At 37.5% G+C, this 26,337-nt stretch overlaps 1 protein-coding gene across 1 annotated transcript in view; it reads right to left on the minus strand.

Moving 5' to 3' along the window:
* Nucleotides 1–2,634: 2,634 nt before the first annotated feature.
* Nucleotides 2,635–26,337, minus strand: part of UHMK1 (U2AF homology motif kinase 1) — a 33,011-nt gene continuing 9,308 nt past the window's right edge. The window contains exons 5-8 of the mRNA XM_003943387.4: nt 20,836–20,912; nt 20,588–20,686; nt 15,582–15,670; nt 2,635–9,978 (exon numbers count right to left, since the gene is read on the minus strand). Of these exons, the coding sequence (XP_003943436.1) occupies nt 9,832–9,978; nt 15,582–15,670; nt 20,588–20,686; nt 20,836–20,912 (412 nt within the window). The 3' untranslated portion in view covers nt 2,635–9,831. The remainder of the gene's footprint in view (nt 9,979–15,581; nt 15,671–20,587; nt 20,687–20,835; nt 20,913–26,337) is intronic.

The raw sequence follows: 26,337 nt of genomic DNA on the forward strand, positions 1-26,337 counted from the left end.
AATAAGGTGATCCACTACTGATAAGGAGTTTACTTGGGGCAAAACAAAATGGTAAACCTAGTAACATACGAAATGCATATATATATATATATATATATATATATATATATGAAGTACAGACTTGGTACAGAAGTACTAGTAATTTGACAGGGAGGAGTACAGGGAAGGTAACTAGAGAAATTAACAACTAAGCTGTTTTAAGATCAATATGGGCCTGGCGCGGTGGCTCACGCCTATAATCCTGGCACTTTAGGAGGTCAACGTGGGTGGATCACAAGGTCAGGAGTTCAAGACCAGCCTGACCAATTTGGTGAGACCCTGTCTCTACTAAAATTATACAATAGCCAGGCATTGTGGCGTGTGCCTGTAATCCCGGCTACTCAGGAGGCTGAAGAAGGAGAATCACTTGAACCTGGGAGGCAGAGGTTGTAGCGAGCCGAGATCGCACCACTGCACCACTCCAGCCTGTGCAACAGAGGGAGACTCTGTCTCCAAAAAAAAAAAAAAAAAAAATCAATATGATTTTTTTAATCACACAGAGAACTGGGGATGGGGAGGCATGTAACTGAATAGCACTTTTATTTTTGTTTTATTTTATTATTTTTTTTTTTTAGACGGAGCCTGGCTCTGTTGCCCAGGCTGGAGTGCAGTGGTGTGATCTTGGCTCACTGCAACCTCTACCTCCTAGGTTCAAGTGATTCTCGTGCCTCAGCCTCCTAAGTAGCTGGGTTTACAGGTGTGCACTACCACAGCTGGTTTATTTTTGCCTGTTTTATTTTTGATACATGGTCTCAGTCATCTGGGCTGGAGTGCAGTTGGTGTCATTATGGCTCACTGCAGCCTTGACCTCCTAGGCACAGGTGATCCTCCCACCTTAGCCTCCCAGGTAGCTGGGACTACAGGTGTATGCCACCATGCCAGGCTAATGGTTTTCTATTTTTTGTATAGACAGGGTTTTGCCGTATTTTCCAGGTTCGTCTTGAACTCCTGACTTAAGCCATCCCCCCACCTCAGCCTCACAATGTGTCGGTATTACAGGCGTGTGCCACCTCATCTGGCCTGAATGGCATTTGAAGAGGATCAGAAACAGGAAAAAGCATGGGCTCTGCAGAAATACAGGTAGGTGCAGCTGCAGCGTGAAATATAAATAGGCAAAGAGACAGGAGGCATGACTGACGGGTGGAACTAGATTGTAAAAAGTCTTATATGCCAATTCAAGGGAATTAGATATTACTCTGAAGGCAAAGGGCAGAACAGGAAATCAAATGAAGACTTTTAAACATGAGTAGCATGATCAATTCTTTTTAAAAATGAAAACTGTGAGCAGTGTGAAGAGACCAAGGGCAGGAGACAGGGATCTTGTAAGAAACTCCGGTAAAAGATCAAGGACTAAACCAAGTAGTATCTGAGGAAATGAAAAAGGGAAGCTGGATCTGGAAGATATTACTGGGTTGACTAGAAGGCTATCTAGCATAGTGGTGGCTCTGGAGTTAGATATTCATTTGTCCACTGTGTAAACTCTAGGAAGTAAGCTAAACAATCTATCTCCTTAACCATAACATGAAGTAAACATGAATACCTTCGTCATAGGTTTGTTGGGAGGATTAGGGGTAGGTAGGAGGAAAGATAACGCACAAAAAGCATTTAGCACAACGTCTGGTGGAAAATAATGCTCAGTTATCACTATTCCCGCATCAGGGAGACTGAGCTACTACTACTAAGTAGCTCTTGAATAAGCCCTGCTTCTGCTTTTCAATCCTAACAATGCCCATTGTTTAGATGAGTGGTTCTCAAAGTGCAGGTTTCCACACTAGCAGCTGCAGCAGTCCAACCTGAGAACTTGTTAGAAATGCAAATTTTCAAATCCCACAAAGAACTACAGTCAGAAACTCTAGGGGCGGGGCCCAGCAGTTGGTAGTCTGGCCCTCCCAGGTGATTCTGTTATATTCCGAAGGATGAAAATTACTAGGGTGTCCCTCCTACCAACACTTTCCTCTTGAATTTATCTTCCAGATCAGTCACCGACTTCCTAAAACAACATGCCTGCCAATGCCACTCCCAGACAGACCAGTATATAAATATCACCTCTCAGTTTTAGGAAATGTTTGGCCAAGTCTCTTTAACCTATATTTGGGTCTCAGTTCCCATTGGAACTGAAAAAGGGAACACTAAACATGATATAAACTAAAAGGGTATCCCTCACCTTGATGCTTCATGATTTATGGCTGTTTTATTACTACTGCACCTATTGTCTCATTTGATCCTCACAACATAAAAATAAAACTATTTTCAAAGCAAAATCACTGGATTAAAGATAACCAAGTTGATAAAACAGCCAAGATTAACACACAAATTTCCTGAGTCTGAACTCTGGTTTTTTTCATTATACCAACCAGGCTGTTTCTACAATATCAAGAACACTTTTCCAAAATAAAAAAATCACATTTCAATATTGTCAATTTGATGCAAGATTTCCAAAAATGAAAAATAATATTCTTTAGAGATGGATGGTTGAAGTTACATGGACATTTTTAATAGCAGTTTTGAGTTAGAATTAAATCATATATATTTATTTACCTGTTACCTGAGTATTTATACTAAGTACAGAAATAGTTGAAATTAAAAAGCAACTCCTTTACTTTTAAGCTTTTATTTTATCACTCTTATCAAACACACATCGGGAAGCATATCAACAGTGCATCTTACGGTGCGTCAGTTTACAACAAAACTGAACAAGGCCATTGTGTTTACAGAAAAAGTTTTCAGCAAAAAAGTATGCAATACAGTCAACTGAAATGCATTGTTCATACTTTTTAGGAATATAGGAAAGTGAACAATAAAAGTCCTTTGCTATCCAGCAGGAAAAAGAGTTTAAAAGACTTGAATGGAAATCAGAAATTTAGGGACTTGAGAAAATAACTTTTTGGTACTGACACACATCTACATAAATAATCCCACTTAGTTTTTGTGGTTTTTTTTTTTTTTTTTTAAAAAAAACACAACAACAACAACAACAAAACAAAATCTCACAATGAGACATCACAAAGAATACAGAACCAGAGTGCCAAGAAATGCCAAGACCAATATGCTACTGAAACAACTGGTAGAAATGTTACAGACAACTCTTCACTATGTATTGTAATATTCTTGTAGTTCTGAGGTGAAGGTAAACCAACAGGAGAGATTACTCCTTGTAACTGGCTTTGGTTTAAGTGATCTTTCACATTTGTTTCTAACCATACCTTCTTATCAAAAATGTAGCAATTACATGTTACTAAGGGAAAATAGTACTAGGTTTTAATATTCACAACCAACTACTCCAGCTGACACAGGATGCCATCAACTGTTAAAATTTATTGATCATAATTAGATTTTCTAAGAATGATCAACGGATACAAAAACAGAGCCCTTTTGGGGGGAAAAATCCCTTCTACCCTAGATCTGACACTACTAAGAGGTTGTAAAGGAATGTTAAATTATTTAAGATATTTCAGAAAAGAATTAAGAATGGAAGAGTAAATTCTGCTGGAAAAGATATGACAGCTTTAGGCTCTGCAAAGTAAGTAATCTACAGAGATTCAGCTTAACTATTTTTATTATAATAAACATATTTACTTCCGTAAGGTGCTGAAACTTTGCAGCTAGTGCATACTAATGCCACCCACTGTACCCAATGTGCAAAAGGAAATAATGGAGATGGCTAACCTCCAGTTTTCTGATCCTTGATTTGCATAAGTGGTGATGTACACCAAATACACAACAGCTGGAGTATAAATATTAATTTTTAAAAATTAGGCCAAACTGAATATAGATATTTAATCTGGTTTCACAAACCCTTAAAATAATTTTCTGAGGAAACAATGATGAGGAATGTATAGGAAAGGCAATGTTTCTATGCTAGTGGTACCAAACCTGGAACTTAAAATATTAAGTATCAGTTTTAGCTCATTAACTATATGGGAGATTACTAAGACCAGTAAGGGAGCCATTTTCTTCCTCCTCTATTTTTATTACTTATCTTTCTCCTCTTTACTCTTAAAATTGGCAATCTTCTGACAACTCATGCAATAATACAGCTACATATAATTCAAATAACTAAAGAACATTTTAGTCCAAATATGCAGGATTTTTGAATACCTCACTACATTTGCTCTTATATCCTCATTGTCCTGATATCACAAATATTATTAAGGGAAGACAGAAAGGGAAAGCAATTCCAACCTGGGATACAAAAAGTGATTACAAATAATTATCGATCGTAAGGGCTCATGGTAACAAGTAGCTCTGATTTTCACATAAAGATTTCCCCCCCAAAACAAAATATGAGTAATTCCAGTTTTTTCCCCCATAATGTGACTTATTTCCATTATTGATAGCAGTATAACAAAATAAGCTCTCTTCTGCACAAAAAAGATTAATGGTTATATAAGACAAATAAGACAGAATGCTTCTCTTTGCCTTTAAATTAAAATACTATGAACTGAGATAACAAAACATACATGGCCTTCTTCAAAAGAGCCACCAGCTTTCTTCTGGTTATTGTGACAGCTACCCAATGTAATGCGAAATAACACTCGAGCAGTCACTTCATAGGTTTCCATGAATTTCAGCATTTACAGTGCCACAAACACAACTGCCATAATTATGACAACTCTGAAAAGCACAAATAAAGCAAATTTAAAACATTAATCCACATAAGCAGTACAAGGCAGAACAAAAGTGCTGAGTGGTAGGAAAATGAGTAACAATTTCCTATCAGGAGAATAAAATTTGTGTAAACTATCTTATATCCTGCAGATCACTTTAATGACCACCTATAAAATATAAAATTTCCTAAATACGCTCTGATTTATAGATATTTCTCTTAAGTTCATTTCTCCTATAAAATTACAGCAAAAATATTAAAATTATTTACCACTTTCTTAAATATCCACGGCACTTGTCAAGTACATGCCACTGTGAATCTACTGGTCATTATGCAATTCTAAAAATAGTGAAAAACATCTAAGGGAGGCAGCTACAATAACAAACATGTTATATCCTATAGTATGAGGCAGAGAAGCTATCCTAAAACAAAATGAAACAAAATCTTCAAAATTCTGGGTACTCCAAAAACTAAAATATACATGTTCTTCTGTGATTAAGAACGGGACTTATCTAAATATACCACAAGAGGCTCAGCTCCATATGATGGAGACAACATTTTTATGTTCATTGAGAAAGCTAGTAAGTAATGCTAACTTGAAAAACTACCATCTCAAAATAAAAGTGATTTACTGAGCACCTTAAGAAATGGGAATTCTTTTGAGCAAACTGTGACCAACGACTTGTCTATATGTGACCATAATTGACAAGAAATACAATTATATCCGAGAGCTATGGTAATAAAATTTGACAAAGGAACTTGGTATTAAAAAAAGAACTAGACTGGGCGCGGTGGCTCACGCCTGTATTCCCAACACTTTGGGAGGCCTAGGCAGGTGGATCATAAGGTTAGGAGTTCGAGACCAGCCTGGCCAACATAGTGAAACTCCGTCTCTAATAAAATACCAAAAAAAAAAAAAAAAAAAAAAAAAAAATTAGCTGGGCATGGTGGCACACACCTGTAATCCCAGCTACTCAGGAGGCAGAGGCAGGAGAATCACTTGAACAGAGGAGGTGGAAGTTGCAGTGAGCTAAGATTGCACCACTGCACAGTCCAGTCCAGGCGACAGCGCGAGACTCTGTCTCAATAAAAACAAAAAACAGAACTAGAGATCCAAGGAAGAATTGAATTCTGCCAGACAATTCTGGCTTTTCCATCATATGTAATATTGGAATAAAATCAAATATGAGTAGTTTTACACATATTAAAAAATAAGGTAAACCAAGGCTATTTCCAGGCAGATAGTGAAAAAATAGTAATATAGACAGACATGTGAAAAATAAAACAAAAGGTAAACCAAGAAAATTTTGGACTTTTATACTATATGACTCAATCTAAAAGTTACTCCAGGTAAAAGGCAGAAGTGCTATCAATTATCATCATCTGAGAAGCTTTCATCCAAATGAGTTTTAGTATTTTCCAGGAAACACAAGGCACTTGCTTACGTCTTTATCTACACATCCACCAGACTCAAAGTCATGATGTGATTCCATCTGTACCCCAATCTGAATAAAGCCACCTAGCATGTACCCTTGCATAAGTGTCTCCCCTACTCCTTCACCCAGTAACTATGTTGTGACAATTACTATCATTTACAATAATGCTGATTTTCATTAAATTAATCGTAAAAAAGAATAAAAGAAAAAGAAAAAGTCATACTGCCAAGTATAACTGATGGTAGTAATTATGTGTAAGACAGGCCTAATAGAAAACAAGATCTAAAAGAAAAAGATACCAAAATGTTAGTTATCTGCATGGTGAATTTAACTTTAGTTAATAAAGTAAGCCATGGAACAGCATTTGATAAGTGCTCCAACTCTGCCTTTTATTCCTGAAAAGTAACTGATGCCCTTACCAGAGTGAAGGTCCAGTATGATAAGACAGAAAAAAAGCCTTCTGTCCATGGTTCCCTTCAGCTTTCTCTATGTGACAGCAATCTTTATAATAAATTTGCTTAATAGTTAAAAAATATAAGCAACACAAATCTAGAAGACGAGTTAAATAAGTATTCAGAGATTTTCTTTTAAAGAATAATTTAACATATCTCAGCACTCTTTAGCAGCTGGAGTACCAAAAAGAAGGCAATAATTCTCTCAATGAAAACAAAGAGAAGTTTGAGTAAATCTATACTTACGATTTTTGTTCTAAAAGCAGCCGGTTTGGCTCAAGGCATAGCAGAAAGGAAATCCCTCTAAAGAGAGCTGCTATATTGGTGGCCACAAAAAAGGAAGACATCCAGTGGTAATAAACGCAATCTCTTATTGCAAGATGATAGTTTTAAAAACTCCTTTAAAAGGCAGTCAATACTTTTAGTCAATGCTCTATCTTACTGAGATGTCCAACTTTACTTGTTTTTGTCCTGTAAATACAGCATTAGTTCTCATAGTGGCTAGCTAGCTACCCCCTCCAAATATATTTTAAAAGAATCAAGTATTTCCTACAGAATAATCACTGCATGAACCTTTTCTGGGTGTAAAATGTACCACAATACTACTCGGAAGAAGTAACTGGGAAGGCAAGAGGCAAGGAAGCACAGGCATTAATCTAGGGAATGAAAAACTACCTGAGATAAAATTAGACCCAAAGGGTAGGGGTTAAGAGACATGAAACCTCACCTCTTTACCCTTCCTCTCAAAAAGAAAATTTCTTGTTTTTTTAGTAATTTCAAGAAATCAAAATCCCTATGTATGTATTTCATCCTGATCATGAAACTTGAATCTTTTGATAATATTTGGTTCAGGTTTAAGAAAGATATTAAACTTCTGATAATATAAGAAGATGGAGGGGTTATCTGCTAATATCATCTTTGGTAGAATGGGCTAAGAGCTATAAAATAATTTAAATCACAGGAGGCATTTTTTTTAAATTCTCTGGCTTTAATATAAAACATTTAATTAAATGCATGGTTAATTCAAGGCTCATCAATTATTCCCTCAGCTCCCTTAAAATCTAGTTAGCATCTTCTGTAATAAAATTCTACAGTGTCAAGCACTAAATATATGTATGAATGTATCAGCAATAAGATGACAATCCAAGAATGCTGTGAAGATCGGCATCAAGATGTTAGCAGCACACTGCAGGACTACGCTTAGAAGCCTAACTGCAGTTTATGTGTAAGGACTTTTCTTTTGGGGGAGGAGGGGAGAGAAAAGTACAAGTGCTAACTTAGGATACTTGCCCTTAAGGAACAGATGTTTCTAATCACCACAAAATCTGTTACCCATATGAACATTTAGGAAAGTTTAGGTCTTCACAATACTGGTTCTGCCCACTTGAATTCTGACTTGAAAACAAATCAATTTATAATCAACCTCTGAAAGGGTCAAAACAAAAAATAACAGTTCTTCCTGCTAAGGGCACATATTGGGGAACATGCCACAAGACCCTTTGGTAATTCACAAATCAGCCTCCTTATGTCAAATTTGGTTTCATAATAAACATTAAATGAGAGTCCTGAATTTGACAATTGTAAATAACTAAAATGTCAAACACTAATTGTTTGAATAGGATAAATATTTCATTCTCTAAAATGCAAATTCTAATTGGACTCTCAGCAACCTGCATGGCAAACAAGGAACTATGAGGAGGCTTCCAGCAGGGAAAGATATAAAAGACTTTTTCCTTAGGAAAAAAATAAATAAATAAAAAAATTAATAATCTTTTTTTTTTTTTGGTATAATCAGTGCTTCATAAAGGTGTCTTAATTTTTATATCTTTAAAGACAACCTACCATGATGTAAGAGGAATCCATAATTATAATTCTAAAAGCCGTGTCATCAACTTGTGTCCATGAACTCACGTATACCAGCATTCTCTACTAAGGGATACATCAGGTTGCTAAGAATCCTTTTAAGAATTCCTTAAGAATTATTTAAGTTTTTCTTCCTTTCTACTTCTATCTCATTATATCTACACCTTTCTTAACTTCCTTGCAGTCAAAAGCCAAACTACCTGGGATGCTGTTCCTCTATCTTCAGGTACGGATAGAAGCAGAGAATGAGAGAAGGGGAGGGAAAAGGGAGCAGGGATATGAGAAACAGAAAGGAAGAAAAAAGAATTCTTTATTTTCTATCCTCCCTTCACCCATTTTTTTCTTTTCCCTTTATTGTATATCTAATTCTTTCGACCCACTTCAATTTTCCATCATAGTAGGTAGAGCCACATCTTGAGAAATCTTAAAACTATAGATTTAGTACAAAAAAGATGAGCTAATACAGAGTCTAAATTAGACTGAAAGAGGGGTTGATTTACATGTGGCAAAACTTAGTCTTTGTTCTGATCATTTTAGAAGTCTCAATGTAACTCCAGGCTAGACTCCAGTTTGTTCTGAGCCTCTCATGAATTATCTGTTTTGTCACTTACATTGTATCAGACAGACCACCTCTCAAAAAACACATATCCTAAATCTTATCGATGTGAAACAGGTATGGAAGAAATGAGTTTAGACTGTATTAGCTCACAGGATTCACACTATAAAGTAGAGTGACTCAAATTTTCTCTAATCTTTCATACCTGTGCACTCACTCAAGCATACATACTAGACATAAAAATTGTGCAAGATCAAGCATCAGCTTTCTATTTTAAAAGCCTTAATTTAAAAAATCTTAGATAGGCTCACTGCAGTTCCTTTAAAGGAATATTCAGTACTACAGTACTCCTTTAAGAAAAAATTCACAACTCAGTGTTAAGAACCCAGTAGGTAACTGCTGCTTGACAATTACTTAACATTACTGAGAGCATCCAGTGCCAGCTTATGGATATCAACAATAAGGAAGAACCACCGGACAACATAAAGAAATAATCTGTAAATGATGTCACCAAACTTAACAAATTTGTTAGTATTTACCAAGACATATTATTCATTCTTGCTTCATGATCACACAAATTAATTAATATGTTTTTAGGTTACATACGGAAGAGCAGCGCCTGCTCTCCTGCACAAAAATAGGTTACCCACATGGATGCTCTAAAACCCCTCAATGTATAGCTGAGAGGTCTTGTCCTACTCAGTGCCAAATGTATGCAATGCAGTCACTGCTTGGGCAATGGCTGCACATTAGTAGGATTAAATAAACGTACAAAGTACCTTCCTAAAATGGTAAGGGGGTGCTCCTGCATTCAGGTGTGGAATACAATAACCCAAGAAATGGAAGAGGAGAAAAAGGAAATAGTTCTTAGGTTACTGATTAAAGCAAGGTTTGATACAGATATCCCCTCTTGTAGGCACTCAGCGGGTAGAATGTAGCCACAACAAACTTCCCATCAAACATCCTTCCAGTTAGTAATTTCTGAGCAGCTTTGGAATCACCAGCATTTGCATACTCGACAAAGACCTGAAAGAAGACAGAGAAAAAAAATCGTCATTTCATTTCCACCAAGATTGTTTTAGACCAGTACTTTATCACCTTTAATGTAAGTACATCAATTGGAGATCTTATTAAAATGCAGATTTTGCTTCCTTAGGTCTAAAAAGGTGCCTGAGTTTCTGTTCTAAACAAACTTCCAGTTGATGCCAATGCTGCTGGTGCTGCTGGTCCATGGACTATACTCTAGAGCAGCATGGTTTAGAATACTTCCTCACAACTCAGCTCAATTCTGAAAAATCTCTCAAAGACAAGGTGGGTGAATCATGGACAACCTTTTGCCAAGGTCATTACAGAAGTGATGAATAGCACTAGACATCTGCCACAGACATGGCTGAATAGCCCAGATAGCAACTGCATTTCCATGGTACACCTGGAAGATAATCCGTACTTTTAGAAGTGAAAAAGGAAAAAATATTGGTCAAAAACCGCTAGAAACGGCACCTCTTAAGAGGTACAATTTGTAGAAGCTATACATCATAACTATAGTAAAGGAAGAAATTTAATACTAGGTAATTTCCTTTTTCAGAGCATTTGAATTCCTACCTGAGACAGAAAGAGGATATAAAATAATTTATAAGTTTTTTTGCTTGACCTAAAGCAAAAGTTAGAGGAAGATGCAATGATTTGAAATAATTTGTCCTCAGTTACCCTGTAAACCAGTAATTGAAACGAATAACTGCCTCTCCCTCCTCAGTTGTTTGCCTCATTCATTCTGTCAATAATAGTCTTTGAATTGGTATTCCAGCATCCTAGGACACTCAGAGACTTTTGAAGGGATGTGAGAATAGTTCATTTAGAAGAAAATCAATTTCTAGATTCTCAACTTTCACTTGTACCTTTTCCTAAAACTCATCAACCTACAAGTTCAGGAAGGTTATCCCCTCTCATTTCCCCTTTCAAAGGAGCCCTTCTCCCACTTGAGAAATAACAAAGCTACTTATAAAAACTTTCAGGACACAAAAAGGGGGCAATTCCTAATACAGGAGTCTGTTTTTTATGGAATCCTCCTTTGTGAATACACACAACCCCATGTCCTGCCCATGCTTGTCATTCACTATCTTATGCAAATATTTCTGTTAGGGGTAATATAAGACATGAGACCTAGGATATTTTGGGCCTGTGATGGGATTTTCTGAATTTATATATAGAGAAAAATGGAGAAGTGAGACTGGCTTTGCATCTTCTATCCCATGGCTATTTTAAGCTACACATTGCTCTTTAAGACAAAGTAGAGATCATCTAATGCTAAATATTGCCTTTTTTTTTTTTTTACACATATAAAGGTAAATGGGTGCTTGCCAGCTATTATTAAAACATATCCCTAAAATGTGTCATTAACTGGGAATAAAAGCACTTTCAAATGGCCACACCAGTATAGACAGAAAGGCTGTCTAAGTAAAACTGCATGGGGAAAATGCTATTGATAAAATTTCATGTGATTTCTTTCTAAGTAGGTGTAATTTATGAAATAAAACCCGTATTATTGAACTGTATCATGAAATATATAAACTAATCGGTTAATTCCCATTTTATTTCATCTTAGAAATACTTAATATTTTACCTTTCTATAAAAGTAAAAGTGTAAGTTGTCTGCAAGACCAGTTTTAGCAATATATATGCTTTCATTAAATGCAAAAGAAGTTAGAACATAATGCTTAATAAAAATAATGAATCTGGCTGGGCATGGCAGTTCACACCTATAATTCCATAACTTTGAGAGGTGAGGTGGGTAAACAGATTGAGTCCAGGAGTTCAAGACCAGCCTAGGCAACATGGCAAAACCCTATCTCTACAAAAAAATAAAAAATTTAGCTGGGTGTGGTGATGCATGCCTGTAATCCCAGCTACTTGGGAGGCAGAGTGGAGAGTATCACTTAAGCCCAGGAAGCTGAGGCTGCAATGAGGTAAGATCACGCCACTGTACTCCAGCATGAGTGACAGAGCAAGACCCTGTCTCCCCCTACTCTTCCACAAAAAAGAATAATGAATTTATTTCTGATTTTTTTTTACCTGATTCTTAATTATTCCCAATCCTATAGACCAAAGTTCAATAAATGAATAGGAATGCATTTACAGAAGTATTGTTTTCTATCATACTCCTCTGTTCAAATAGATGATACTTTTTTTTTTTTTTTTTTTTTGAGACAGTCTTGCTCTGTTGCCAGGCTGGAGTGCAGTGGCATGATCTCAGCTCACTGCAACCTCCACCTTCCAGGTTCAGGCAATTCTCCTGCCTCAGCCTCCCGAGTAGCTGGGACTACAGGCGCATGCCAGCACACTCGGCTAATTTTTGTATTTTTAATAGAGATGGGTTTCACCATGTTGATGGCCAGGATGGTCTCGATCTCCTGACCTTGTGATCCGCCCGCCTCGGCCTCACAAAGTGTTGGGATTTTAGGCATGAACCACCACACCTGGCCTTAGACTATACTTTTTTTATTAATGCACCATCCCACACTAAGCATCACATCTTATTTTTATAATTCATTATGAAATTAAAAGGGCTATATCATTCTAATCCTGATTACTTTTTATAATTGCATTATCAGAGGCATCATTATTTTTCAGTGGTTTTTGTAATATTCCTTATAAAATCATGTTTACTTGAATTGAAAATTCAACTGAAGAATGGCTTTGTCAGCAGGTAATGAACATTTTCAAAAGCCTAAATAGATTAACTCTCTGATTTCAAGAGTTTGTCAAAAGCTGCTTTCATTCTCCTTTAAATGTCAGTGAAAACTTCTCAAAATTGCAATTTTCCTTTCACTGATATTTTTTTTCATATCATCTCAAGCCTGGATACTTCCTTCTGGAAAAGATTTCTCCTGTCTCTCTGTTCTGTACCTTCTACTTCATTTTGACCACTGGGGTTAAGGCAGATCCTGTTAGTCCTTCACTTAAAATCTTCCAATACTGTGCCCTAGTTCAGAGTAAAAGCCACTGTTATCTCAATGCTCTACCAGACTCACTCTACTTAATATGCCCCCTACCGCTCCTTAATCTCCTCTCTGATTTAATCTCCTACTATTTTTCTTTCTCACTCTACTATAGCCACATTGGCCTCAAATCTGCCAGGAATACTCACAGCCTCGGATCTTGCTGTTCCTTTTGCCTAAAATTTTCTTCCTTGCTTCTCTCTAATATTGACTCATGTAACCTTCTTAGTATGTCCTTCCCTATCACCCATTTAAAACTGCAACCCACTCTACCTACCCCAGCACTCCTTAAGTTTCTTCCTTAATCTATTTTTCTCCCTGGCACTTATCACCATTTGAAAAAATCTGATTTGACCACTTTTATGACAGTTACCTAGAACATAATAAATGCTCAATAAATAAAAGTTAAATGACCAAACAGCAAGGACACAATTATTATTAGTATTCAGTATATGACACTAAATGACATAAAAACTGTATCATGGGCCAGGCATGGTGGCTCACCCCTGTAATCCCAGCACTCTGGGAGGTCAGGCAGATTATGAGGTCAGGAGTTTGAGACCAGCTTGGCCAACATGGTGAAACCCTGTCTCTACTAAAAGACAAAAATTTAGCAGGGCATGGTGGCAGGCACCTGTAACCCCAGCTATTCGGGAGACTGAGGCAGGAGAATCAGTTGAACCCAGGAGGTAGAGGTGACAGTGAGCCAAGACCACGCTATCGCACTCCAGCTTGGGTGACAGAGCGAGACTGTGTCTCAAAACAAAAACAAAAACAAAACAAACAAAAAAAAAAAACCCACAAAAAAACCGAAAGTATTATCACATTAGCTTGGCAATAACTTTTCATTTGAACTAGAATAAAATTACGTTCATATTTTTTCAGTTGCCAAGAATGTTCATAATACTAAGCTATCAAGATAAAATAATAACTGGGCACAGTGGCTCACACCTTCAATCCCAGCACTTTGGGAGGCTGAATCAGGTGGATTACTTGAATTCAAGTGTTCAAGACCAACCTGGGCAACATGGTGGAACCTAGTCTCCATAAAAAATTAGCCAGGTGTGGTGGCGCATGTGCCTGTAGTTCCAGCTACTTGGGAGGCTGAGGTGGAAGGATCACTTGAGCCTGGAAGGCAGAGGTTGGAGAGAGCTGAGCACGCCACTGCACTCCAGCCTGGGAAACAGAGTGAGACCCTGTCTCCAAAAAAAAAAAAGATAAAACAATCCACAACCAGAGATAACTTCACCCACTAGAGGGCGGACATCTGGCAGTATATCTAGAGACATTTTTGTTCAAAGCGGGGAGAAGTTAAGGATGCTGTTAAACATTCTATAATGTAGAGGACAGATACTCTAACATATCAGCCTCAGTGTCAAGAATGAGAAACCCTAAGATACAGCAAACCCAATATTCTATTCTCTCAGAAAATAAAAATACTATAAATAAATATTTTCTTATATTCTTCATATAATTTAATTTGGAATTAAGAGTTTCTTATAAAAATGTGGTGATAACAGTTTTAGCTCACTTATTTTACAGATGAAGAAACTGAGCATCATCACAAAGCTAATCATATTGAGACTAGAACTCAGGTTCAAGAATTCTCAGTCCAACACACTTTCCTTCTTTAAACTATCGCCGACAGTTGCTATTACAATTAGAACCTAACCTAATTGGTTTTCTAACTCTACCTAATTGGAACAAAATTAGACTAAAACATTTCTCTAGCCAAACCTGACATAAAGCATGATTCAGCAGTTGGTGTTACTGTTGTTTTTTTTGTTTTGTTTTGTTTTTTTGAGATGGAGTCTCGCTCTGTTACCCAAGCTGGAGTGCAATGAAGCCATCTCAGCTCACTGCAGCCTCAGCCTCCTAGGTTCAGGCAAATCTCCTGCCTCAGCTCCGCAAGGAGCTGGCACTACAGGCGCTCGCCACCACACCTGGCTAATTTTTGTCTTTTTAGCAGAGACGGGGTTTCACTATGTTGGCCAGGCTGCTCTTGAACTCTGGGCCTCAGGTGACCCACCCGCCTCAGCCTCCCAAAGTGCTGAGATTACAGGCATGAGCCACCACGCCTGGCCTGGTGTTACCGATTACAGAGCTCAAAAGTAGTCTTTTTTTTTTTTGAGACGAACTCTCACTCCTCCCAGCCCAGGCTGGAGTGCAATGGCAGGATCTTGGCTCACTGCAACCTCTGCCTCATGGGTTCAAGTGATTCTCCTGCCTCAGCCTCCCAAGTAGCTGGGATCACAGGCATGTGCCACCATGCTCAGCTAACTTTTGTATTTTCAGTACAGACAAGGTTTTACCATGTCGGCCAGACTGGTCTTTAACTCCTGACATCCAGTATTCCATCCACTCAGCCTCCCAAAGTGCTAGGATTATAGGTGTGAGCCACCATGCCCAGCCGATATTTTTTTAAAACAAATTTTAAGTGCTAAAAAAAAAAAATACAAGCATATTATAGAACCTTTAGAAGTAAAAAGTACAAGTCAGAATATAAAACTCATTTAAAATGCAAAACCATAATCCTCAGCAAAATTTTTTATACATCTTCCTACAGAACTAAAACATTTAACACAATTTTAATCACATCGGAATAATTCTGCAATTATAAAAATATTCACTTACTTGTCCTCTGCCAGGATTTTCCTTTGGAACAAGCAGAGATACCACTGGTCCATATTTTTGACACTCCTCTTTTACATCTTCTACAACATCTGATCATTAAAACATATAAGAGTAACTATTCTGATATAATTAACAAGTATTCAATATATGAAATTTTTCAATCATCAAAGAATTCAGAAATACATAACTAGTAATGAGGTCATTTTATGTGTTGAATAGTTGACATATTCAAATGACTCCAAATTTTAAAAAATAGTCTTCCTCCCAGCTTCTACTCTCCTTGAAGGCAACAGGTAACATCAGTTTCTTCTGCCTAGTTCTTCTCACTACAGACTACTATGTCTGTAGTCTGCCATTATTAGTATAAACTTATACAAGCAAATATGAAATTATAAAAGCAAATATCTTGCTTTTTATATTAAATACATCCTTTAAGGTATTTCCAAATTATCACATAAAATTTTCTCATTAATATATTATCTAATATGTCCAGTACTGATGAATAATTTAAAAATTTCCAAACTTTTATCACTTAAAACAGTACCACAATAAACCCCCCCATGCATATCTCATTTCACTTGCATATTTGTCTTCTTTTTTTTTTTTTTTTGAGACAGAGTTTCGCTCTTGTTACCCAGGCTGGAGTGCAATGGCGTGATCTCGGCTCACCGCAACCTCCGCCTCCTGGGTTCAGGCAATTCTCCTGTCTCAGCCTCCTGAGTAGCTGGGATTACAGGCATGCACAACCATGCCTAGCTAATTTTTTGTATTTCTGGTAGACAGGGTTTCACCTTGTTGACCAGGATGATCTCGATCTCTTGACCTTGTGATCCACCCGCCTCGGCCTCCCAAAGTGCTGGGATTACAGGCTTGAGCCACCGCACCCGGCTTCTTTGTCTTTTTTGAGAGGGAGTCTCGCTCTGTCACCCAGGCTGGAGTGCAGTGGCATGATCTTGGCTCGCTGCAACCTCCACCTCCCAGGTTCAAGTGATTCTCCTGCCTTAGCCTCCTGACTAGCGGGGACTACAGGCATGTGCCACCACGCCCAGCTAATTTTTGCATTTTTAGTAGAGGGTTTTACTATGAGAGTCAGGATGGTCTCAAACCCCTCACCTCAGGTGATTTGCCCATCTCCACCTTCCAAAGTGCTGGGATTACAGCTTGAGCCACCACGCCTGACCTCACTTGTGTATTTCTAAGTTGACATTCCAGAAATGGAAATGCTAGGTCAAAATGGACATAAATTTGTAATTTTTCCAATTTGCTTTCTATAAAGATTTACCAATGTAAACTTTCTCTGGCAATGTAGAAGAATGTCTGTTTTCCTATGCGCTCACTTACAAGAGGATAATCTAATGTTTCATCATTATCAATGTGGTTGATGGGTAAAAAGATATTGCAGTTTGGCTCCAATTCACATTTCAACAATAGAGAGGAAAAGCCTATGTGTAAAGTACTTGTCTACTTCCTTTTCCATAAACTGTAACAAGAGCTAGAAATGTTTTTTCTTTCAACTATCATTTGTCTTCTAATCTTGCTTAGGGTCACAATTCTTAGGGTCATAAAATGAAGTAAAATGATAATTTTACTGCTTCTGAGTTTAATATTCCACGTCAGGAATAATAAATAACAAAATTCTATAATGACTTTTTATATTAAAAAGTTCTCTCCTTCCCACCTGCCCTACTTCCTTCCCTCACACCTTTCTTTTCTCTCCTTCCCTATTTCATTCCCTTACTTGTTTTAGTATTTTAATCTTTATTTGATTTGAAATTTAATTTGGTCTGTAAAGTTTAATGTTCTTCCCTGCCTCTATCAAGATTACAAGACAGCTGTTCCAACACATACCATAATTTCTAGCTAAGCAATTTGTTATTTCATGATGAACCTGCTCATCAAAAGTAACAAAGGTATTTAATGGTACTATATTGTCCGTTGCAGTTTAGTTCACTTCAGATTCGACAGCAACATTTAAACAAAATGTAAAGACTCAGTGTATTTAAAAGCAGAAAAAAGTCATAGCAAGATAGAAGAGTTGATACGGTAGTCTAAAGGTTTATTTAAAAAAAGCCCAAGCTTCAGTTTTATAAAAATTATTTGGAGTAGACAGGATGAGGCGATGAAGATAGCAGGTCATCACAAAGATGAAGACTGAAAGGACGTAAGTAGCATTTTCAACTGATCCCAAGAAATTCAGAGCCACTGGACTTTTGTGACATGAAACAATGCTGAAGGCAAGACTTTCTTTCAGACAGATATTCTGGAAACTCAAGACTCTTAAAATGGTCACAGTCTCAAAGAAATTACAGTTCTCTCACTACACTGTAGGGACATGGAACGATTTACAAGAGGAACTATTGTATAATTAGCCTTATCTGTAACATTTTAATTTTCTACAAGGAGAAGACTGAATATTACGCAATTACTATTTTTAAATAGAAAAATAAAAGAGCTTTAGAGATAGATATACACATCTAAATATCTGGCTTTTAAAATATTTACTAGCTTTGTGACTAAGCCTAAGTTTACCTCCATTATCTATAAACTGAAAAAATAACTACCACCTCTTAAGTAATATATATAAAGTACTAGGCACAAAGTTAAGTGTTAAGATAAGCCAGAGAACAAGAAACGAAGTAAAAGGAAAAAGGAAACAGTATAAAATAAAGCTTTCTGCTTTAAATTTTTTCCATTTTAAATATTAAGAGGATATAAAACTGATAATTTATGGGCAGAAGACACAGAAATTAAAAATAGGTCAAGAATCTAGAAGATACTCGAGCCTCATTTGTTAGCAAAATAATTAAAACCTGAAAGTCAATACAATGATAAATAGGAAAAATTTAAAAGTTCAAAATTGAGTAATAAAGGACATCTATAGAAAATATTTGGTTACTATGCAGGAACTTCCATAACTTAGATACAGCCACAACAAAAATTCTTTCTCTTCCAACCTATTTCAGTGAGTACAGGAGGCATCTCTCCTCTTGTCCAAAATGAATCCCCAAGGCCTGCTTTTTCTCCTTTATTCCTTATCTCTTTAACTAGCACCACCATCTCTCCAGTGGTTCAATTCAGATGTCTCATGCAAAAGCCAAACCCGCCTCACTTCTTGCTCTCATATCCATTCAGTCACTACATTTAGACAGATTACACATAGCCCTTTGTGAATTATTTCTCCATCTTTCTTCCTATAATAAATATTTGAGTGCCTACTGTGGGTCAGTGACATTAATATAGCAATAAACAAAATAAACTGGCTTGTATAGTGCATATATTCTAGTGGGAACTGATAGGTAATATTTGTTGAGTGCTTACTATTTGCCAAGCATTGTTCTAGAAAATGTTTATATATTATTTAACTTTCACAGCAACTCTACAAGATAGGTACTATTTATTATCTCCATCTTATACATGAGGAAACTGTTGTTTCCTTCTTTTGCAGAAAACTGCAAAGAAACTAGTAAGTGATGGAGGCATAATGTAAACTCAGCCTACACTCTACCCCCACCCCCCGCCCCCACCGATGGAGTCTCACTCTGTTGCCCAGGCTGGAGTGCAGTGGTGCAATCTCAGCTCACTGTAATCTTTACCTTCTGGGTTCAAGCACTTCTCCCACCTCAGCCTCCCGATCAGCAGGGATTACAGGTGTGTGCCATCACGTCCAGCTATAATTTTTGTAAGTCCACACTCTTAACCACTACACAAAATTGCCTCTCTAGTAGAAGTAATACTAGGTTGATGCAAGTACTTCACAGTTGTTGTCCTTGGTCCAAGTCTGGCCCTGCTTTAGTCCACTCCCCGTTTCCAGAATGTCCCTACTAAAACACAAGTTTGACTATGTCATCCTCCCATTTAAATTTATTTAATAAACTCCTTAATGCATTCAACAAAGAACAGATATTTATTGAATTTATTCAATATTAAGTATTATTGAATACTTACCATAAGCTAGATATTACTCTATACCTGATGCAAAGTTCTTCATGTATCTGTATTTTGGTGTTACTATCTCTAGGACAAAATCCAAATTCTTAAACATAGCAAACTAGTCTGTACTCTGGCTACCCTGTTGGCTTTAACTGATTGCTCCCCAACAAATACCTTAAGATACAGTCATGCCAAGTTTCTGTTTTCTGACACTTTCATCTCTATGTATTTGTGCTACTTACTACCTAACCCCTCAACTTTCAGCCCAGCAACTCCAAATTACTGAGCTCAGATATAACCTCTGTAGAGGGGCCCTCACCAATTATTCAGACTGAGTTAAGTACTTGTCCTTTCTGCCCTTGTATAGTACCCTATCTTCAGATTAACACAACTATAATTGTTTACGTATCTGTCTCCCCTACTAAATTAAGATGGGAAGTAATCCCACAACAGCACATAGTAAATACTCAGTTAATATGTCTTAAATGAATGAATGTTAAAAGCAAAAAAGAAAGCTAAAATGGAGAAATGTAAGCACAGGGAATGGCTAAAAGAGACAGAGCAGAGAGATATAAGTTGTTGGGAAAATTAATCTTCTTTGTTAACTGGGTAAAGATGAAACGTAAAAGTCAAAAGGACATTATAAATAAAAAAGTGAGAGGGCTGGGCACGGTAGCTCACGCCTGTAATCCCAGAACTTTGAGAAGCTGAGGCTGGTGGATCACCTGAGGTCAGGAGTTCGAGACAAGCCAACCAACATGGTAAAACCCCGTTTCTACTAAATATACAAAATTAGCCAGGCCTGGTGGTGCATGCCTATAATTTCAACTGCTTGGAACACTGAGGCTTGAATCCTGGAGGCAGAGGTTGCAATGAGCCGAGATCACACCAATGCACTCCAGCCTGGGCAACAAGAGCGAAACTCCATCTCAAAAAAAAAAGTGAGAGTATTTTAGGGATCACACTGTTCAATATTCTCATTAGATAAACTGGGAAAATATGAAAATGTTACAGATATGTTTATTCCAGACTTATTTAAGAAAGACACATTAAAATATAATTTAGAAAATGCTAACCTTCATATTCCTCTTCATTCTCAAGATAATCATCATCCAGCACATTCAGCAATCTTAGCACTGGAGTGGGAAGCATGACCAGATCTTCAATATGAGGGGCTGTTAAAATTCATCATAATACGGTTAAATGTAAATCCCTCCAACTAAGTTGAACATCAGATAAAGGAACTTGGGAATATAAATTAGTGCTGATGTCCTATATGACTATCAAATGACCAAGAAAAAAAATAAAACAATATATGACTTACCAAAAGGAATGCTAAAGAATGGGCTACACAATGCCATTTCAGCAGGAATTCTTCTGCTCGGATCATCATGAAGCATGCTAAAACACAAAAATAGGTGGCTTATCATTTCTGCTGAATCTTTTGAAAATGCAACCATTAAAGAAAGAATGTCTAAATGTTTATCACAGCATTAATTATATTAGCATGATTTACCAAATCATTCACCAATAAAGAATACAAATGCTATTTATTAGTAAATGGTTCAGTAATTCATGATACATACCAATGACAGTATACTGTGATTTAAAATAACACTTTTGATTAATAAATGAAACACTGCAAAGTGATCCACACACTGTAACAGTGAGTGAAAAAAAAGCTAGACACAAATTTAGGGTAACACACACAAAAAAGATAGTAGTTGGATGATTGCTGAAGCTTATCAAATTTCTCTAATAAAAAAACAACTAGGCCTGGCGCAGTGGCTCAGGCCTGTAATCCCAGCACTTTGGGAGGCCAAGGCAGGCAGATCACCTGAGGTTAGGAGTTTGAGACCAGCCGGCCAACATGATGAAACCCTGTCTCTACTAAAAATACAAAAATTAGCCAGCCACATTGGCAGGTACCTATAATCTCAGCTACTTGGGAGGCTGAGGCAGGAGAATCACTTGAACCCGGGAGGTGGAGGTTGCAGTGAGCTAAGATCATGCCATTGCACTCCAGACTATTGGACAAGAGAGAGACAGAATCTCAAAAACTAAATAAATAAACAACTAAAAATAGAAAAACCCAACTATATAGCAAAACCAAAAACTCATTGACAATATCTATAGCAAAAACTATAAGGACCCCCTAAATAGCCAAAGCAATCTTGAGAAATAAGATCAAAGCTGGAAACATCATACTACTTGAATTCAAAAAAATACTACAAAGCTACAGTAACTAAAACAGCATGGTATTGATTTAAAAACAGACACGCAGACTGATGAAACAGAACAGAGACCCCAGGGGAAAAAAACACTTACAACCAAGAATACATAGTGGGGAAAGGACAGTATTTTCAATAAATAGTGCTGGGAAAAACTGGATATCAACACACTAGAGAATAAAATTAGACTCTTATCTCTTACCTATACAAAAAAATCAACTCAAAATGGATTAATAATTTAAATGTAAGACCCAAAACTTCAACGGCACAAGCAACAAAAGCAAAAACAGACAAATGGGATTATATCAAACTAAAAATCTTCTGCACAGCCAAGGAAACAACAAACAAGGTAAAAAGACAACTTACAGAATGGGAGAAAATATTTACAAACTATACATTTGCTAGGGAAGTAAGGTACAAAATATATAAAGAACCCAATTTGGCTGGGTGTGGTATTTCACATCTGTAGTCCCAGAAATTTGGGAGGCAGAGGTGGGAGGACCACTTGAGCCCTGGGGTCCGAGACCAGCCTGAGCAACATGGCAAGATCCTCTCTCTACAAAAAAAAATTAAAAATTAGCTGGTGTGGTGATATGTACCTGTAGTTCCAGGAACACTTGAGCCTATGAAATCAAAGCTGCAGTGAGCCATGTTTATACCACTGCACTCCAGCCTGTAGGACAGAACAAGACCCTGTCTCAAAAAAAAAAAAAAAAAGTAAAAAAAAAAAGAGATCAAACAATTTAACAGCAAGGAAACAAACAGCCCAATTAAAAAATGGGCAAAAGACCTGAACAAACATTTCTCAAAAGAACACATACAAATGGCCAACAGTATATGAGAAATGCTCAACATCACTAATCATCAGGAAAATGAAAAACCAAAACCACAATGAGGTATCACTTCATATGTGCTACAACAGCTATTATCAAACAGACAAAGGATATAGAGAAAAGGGAATCCTCATACATTGTTGGTGGGAATATAAATTAGTAAAGCCATTATGGAAAGCAGTATGGAGGTTCCTCAAAAAAATTTAAAAAAAGGAACTACCAGCAATCCCACTATTGGGTATATATCCAAAGGAAATGAGACCAGTATGTTGAAGAGATACCTGTATGCCTATGTTTATTGCAGCACTGTTCACAATAGCCAGGATATGGAATCAACCTAAGTATCTATTAACAGGTAAGTGTTCATTTCTTGGATGTTAGCTTAAAAAAATAAAAATAAAAAAAGATGACTGTAAAAAAAAAAAAAGAAAAAAGAAAAACAGATGAGCAAAAAAAAAGTGGTATTTATGTATATATGTATACACACACACACAATGGAATACCATTCAGCCATTGAGAAGAAGCAAATCCTGTTACTTTCAACATAGATGAACCTGTAGGGCATCATGTTAAGTGAGATAAGCCAGGTACAGAAAGAGAAATACAGCACGATCTCACTCATATGTGAATTCTAAAAAGCTTTAGTGCCACACAAGCAGAGTAGAATGGTGGTTACCAGAGGCTGGGTGGGGAAGTTACAGAAGAGGGGAACTTGGAGAGACACTGGACAAAGCCAAAAGATGCCTAATTACAATCAGATAGAAGGAATAAGTTCAAGAGATCTACTGCATGACATGGTGATTCTAGTTAATGATGATATACTGGATTCTTGAAAACCAGAGAGTGAATGTTAAATATTCTCACCATAAAAAATAACTACATAAAGCAATACATTTGTTCATTAACTAGATTTAATCATTCCATAATGTATATATACTTCAAAACATGGTATACATGATAAATACATACAATTTTATGTCATTAAAAGACTGAGATGCTGTTATAGTCTAATAAAATTAATGTATCTCTATAGAGCTACTGAAATGTTTGTGGCATAAAAAGATCATTACTTCCTTATTGCAGGTAAGGATTTATTAAGTAAAAATAAGTCACTTAAAAAACAAAAACTAGGCCAGGCGTGGTAGCTCATGCCTGTGATCCCAGCACTTTGGGAAGTAGAGGTGGGTGGATCACTTGAGGTAAGGAGCTTGAGCCCAGCCTGGCCAACACAGCAAAACCCCATCTCTACTGAAAAATACAAAAAATTAGCCAGGCATGGTGCCGTGCATCTGTGGTCTCAGCTCTTCGGGAGGCTGAGGCAGGAGAATCACTTGAACCTGGGAGGTGCAGGTGAGGACTGCGTCACTGCACTCCAACCTGGGCGACAGAGCGCGACTTACCTCAAAAAAAACCCGAAAAACAAAAAACTATAGTGACAAGCTATCAATAGTAGTAGGATTTGCACCATATTGGCATCTATGTATAAGCAGGCAGAGGAAAGCTACAATTCATCTGATGAACCAGAGAAAAAAATAACCCCAAACGGCCAAAAGGTACTGGAAAAACAGCAGGCTGCTGGGGAAAAGCAGCTGAAACTATAAGGGGTTATATATTCTAATACTAAGTGAATACAAGGAATTCTTCGTAAAAATCCTCAGAGGTTGGTGTAATCTAGACACTAAGACCTCTCTAAAACAAACCAGGGAAAGCTTTCTTTCAGTGCAAAGGCCCACAGTGAGAAGAAAACTTGGGAACGGAATATAAATTGAACAGGATAAGGGAGAGAGAAAGGGGTGCCATAAAAAAGCAGAAGAGAAGAGCCAGAAAATCTCTGAAAAACAAACAAACAAACAAAAAAACCTTACTTTTCGGGAATATTACACAAAACAACAGAAAAGGGAGCCTTGTATAACTAGAAAAGTTATCCCAAGAACATTTTCTTCTATAAGTTTAGGAAAATAATTCACACATAAAAATAAGCAACATAAAAAGGATTATAACTGACTGGGCATAGTGGCTCATGCCTGTAATCTAGCACTTTAGAAGGCCAAGGTGGAAGGATAACTTGAGTCCAAGAGTTCAAGACCAGCCTGGGCAACATAATGTGTCTCTGTCTCTACAAAAAAATAAATCAGGCATGGTGGTACATGCCTATAGTCCCAGCTACTTGGGAGGCGGAGGTGGGAGGATCGCTTGAGCCTTAGGGGTTAAAGATGCAATGACCTGCGATCACACTACAGCACACTAGCCTGGGTGACAGAGCAAGACCCTGCCTTAAAAAAAAGAAAAAAAAAGAATCTATTGTACAAGAAGATAACTGCAAAATGAAACCTCTCAGATAATTAATGTATGCCAGAAAGATACGACCATAAAACAGATGAACATTATAGTCTACCTTTTTTTTTTTTTGAGACAGAGTCTCACTCTGTTACCCGGGCTGGAGTGCAGTGGCACAATGTCAGCTCACTGCAACCTCTGCCTCAGCCTCCCGAGTAGCTGGGATTACAGGCAAATGCCACCAGGCCCAGTTAATTTTTGTGTTTTTAGTAGAGATGGGATTTCACCATGTAGGCCACACTGGTCTTGAACTCATGACCTCAAGTGATCTGCTTGCCTCAACCTCCTAAAGTGCTGGGACTATGGGCATGAGCCACCACGCCAGGCCATTTAGCTCATTTTGAAATGGAAGGTTATAACGGCTGGGCATGGTGGCTCACACCCACAATCCCAGCACTTTGGGAGATTGAGAAGAACAGATCACTTGAGATCAGGAGTTCCAGACCAGCATGGTCAACATGGTGAAACCCTGTCTCTGGTAAAAACGCAAAAATTAGTTGGGCCTGGTGGCGTCCACCTATAATCCCAGCTACTCAGGAGGATGAGGCAGAAGGAACACTTGAACCCAGGAAGCAGAGGTTGCAATAAGCTGAGATTGCGCCACTGCACTTCAGCCTGCAACAGAGTAAGACTTTGTTTCTGCTGTACCCCGTCAAAATTCAATGAACTATGGACATTTTTTTTAAATGATACAGGATGTGAAAGAGCAACAGAAATCAAAATTTGAAAATCATAAAAATAAGGTAATAGAACTCAAGAAAGAATTAGAAACAAAAAAAATCATTTCATAAAATAAAATTACACTACAAGAGATAAAAAGATGAATAAACACAACAAATAATGTCTTAAAGAGAAATAGTAGGCAAAAAGAAGGCTATTTTTAAAAATAACAAAGAAATAATGGGTCGGGCACAGTGGCTTATGCCTGTAATCCTAGCATTTTGGGAAGCTGAGGCAGGAGGGTCACTTGAATTTAAGACCAGCCTGGGCACATGGTAGGACCTCATAAAAAAAGACAGGAAAAAGAAATAATGAAAGAGAAAATATGGATTCAAGAGAAAATGACAGCTGGGCGCAGTGGCTCACACTTGTAATCCCAGCACTTTGGGACGACAAGGCGGGCAGATCACTTGAGGTCAGGAGTTTGAGACCAGCCTGGCCAACATGGTGAAACCCTGTCTCTACTAAAAATACAAAAATCAGCCAGGCATGGTGGCAGTAGCCTGTAATCCTGGCTACTTAGAAGGCTGAGATGGGAGAATCAGTTGAACCCAGGGGGCAGAGGTTGTAGCAAGCCAAGATTGTGTCACCGCACTCCAGCCTGGGAAACAGAGCAAAAAGTCTGTTGAAAGAAAGAAGGAAGGGAAGGAAGGAAGGGAGGGGAAGGGTGGGGAGGGGAGGAGAGGGGAGAAGAGGAGAAGAAAG

Source organism: Saimiri boliviensis, chromosome 19 (assembly GCF_048565385.1).
Source record: "Saimiri boliviensis isolate mSaiBol1 chromosome 19, mSaiBol1.pri, whole genome shotgun sequence".
Lineage (NCBI taxonomy): Eukaryota > Metazoa > Chordata > Mammalia > Primates > Cebidae > Saimiri > Saimiri boliviensis.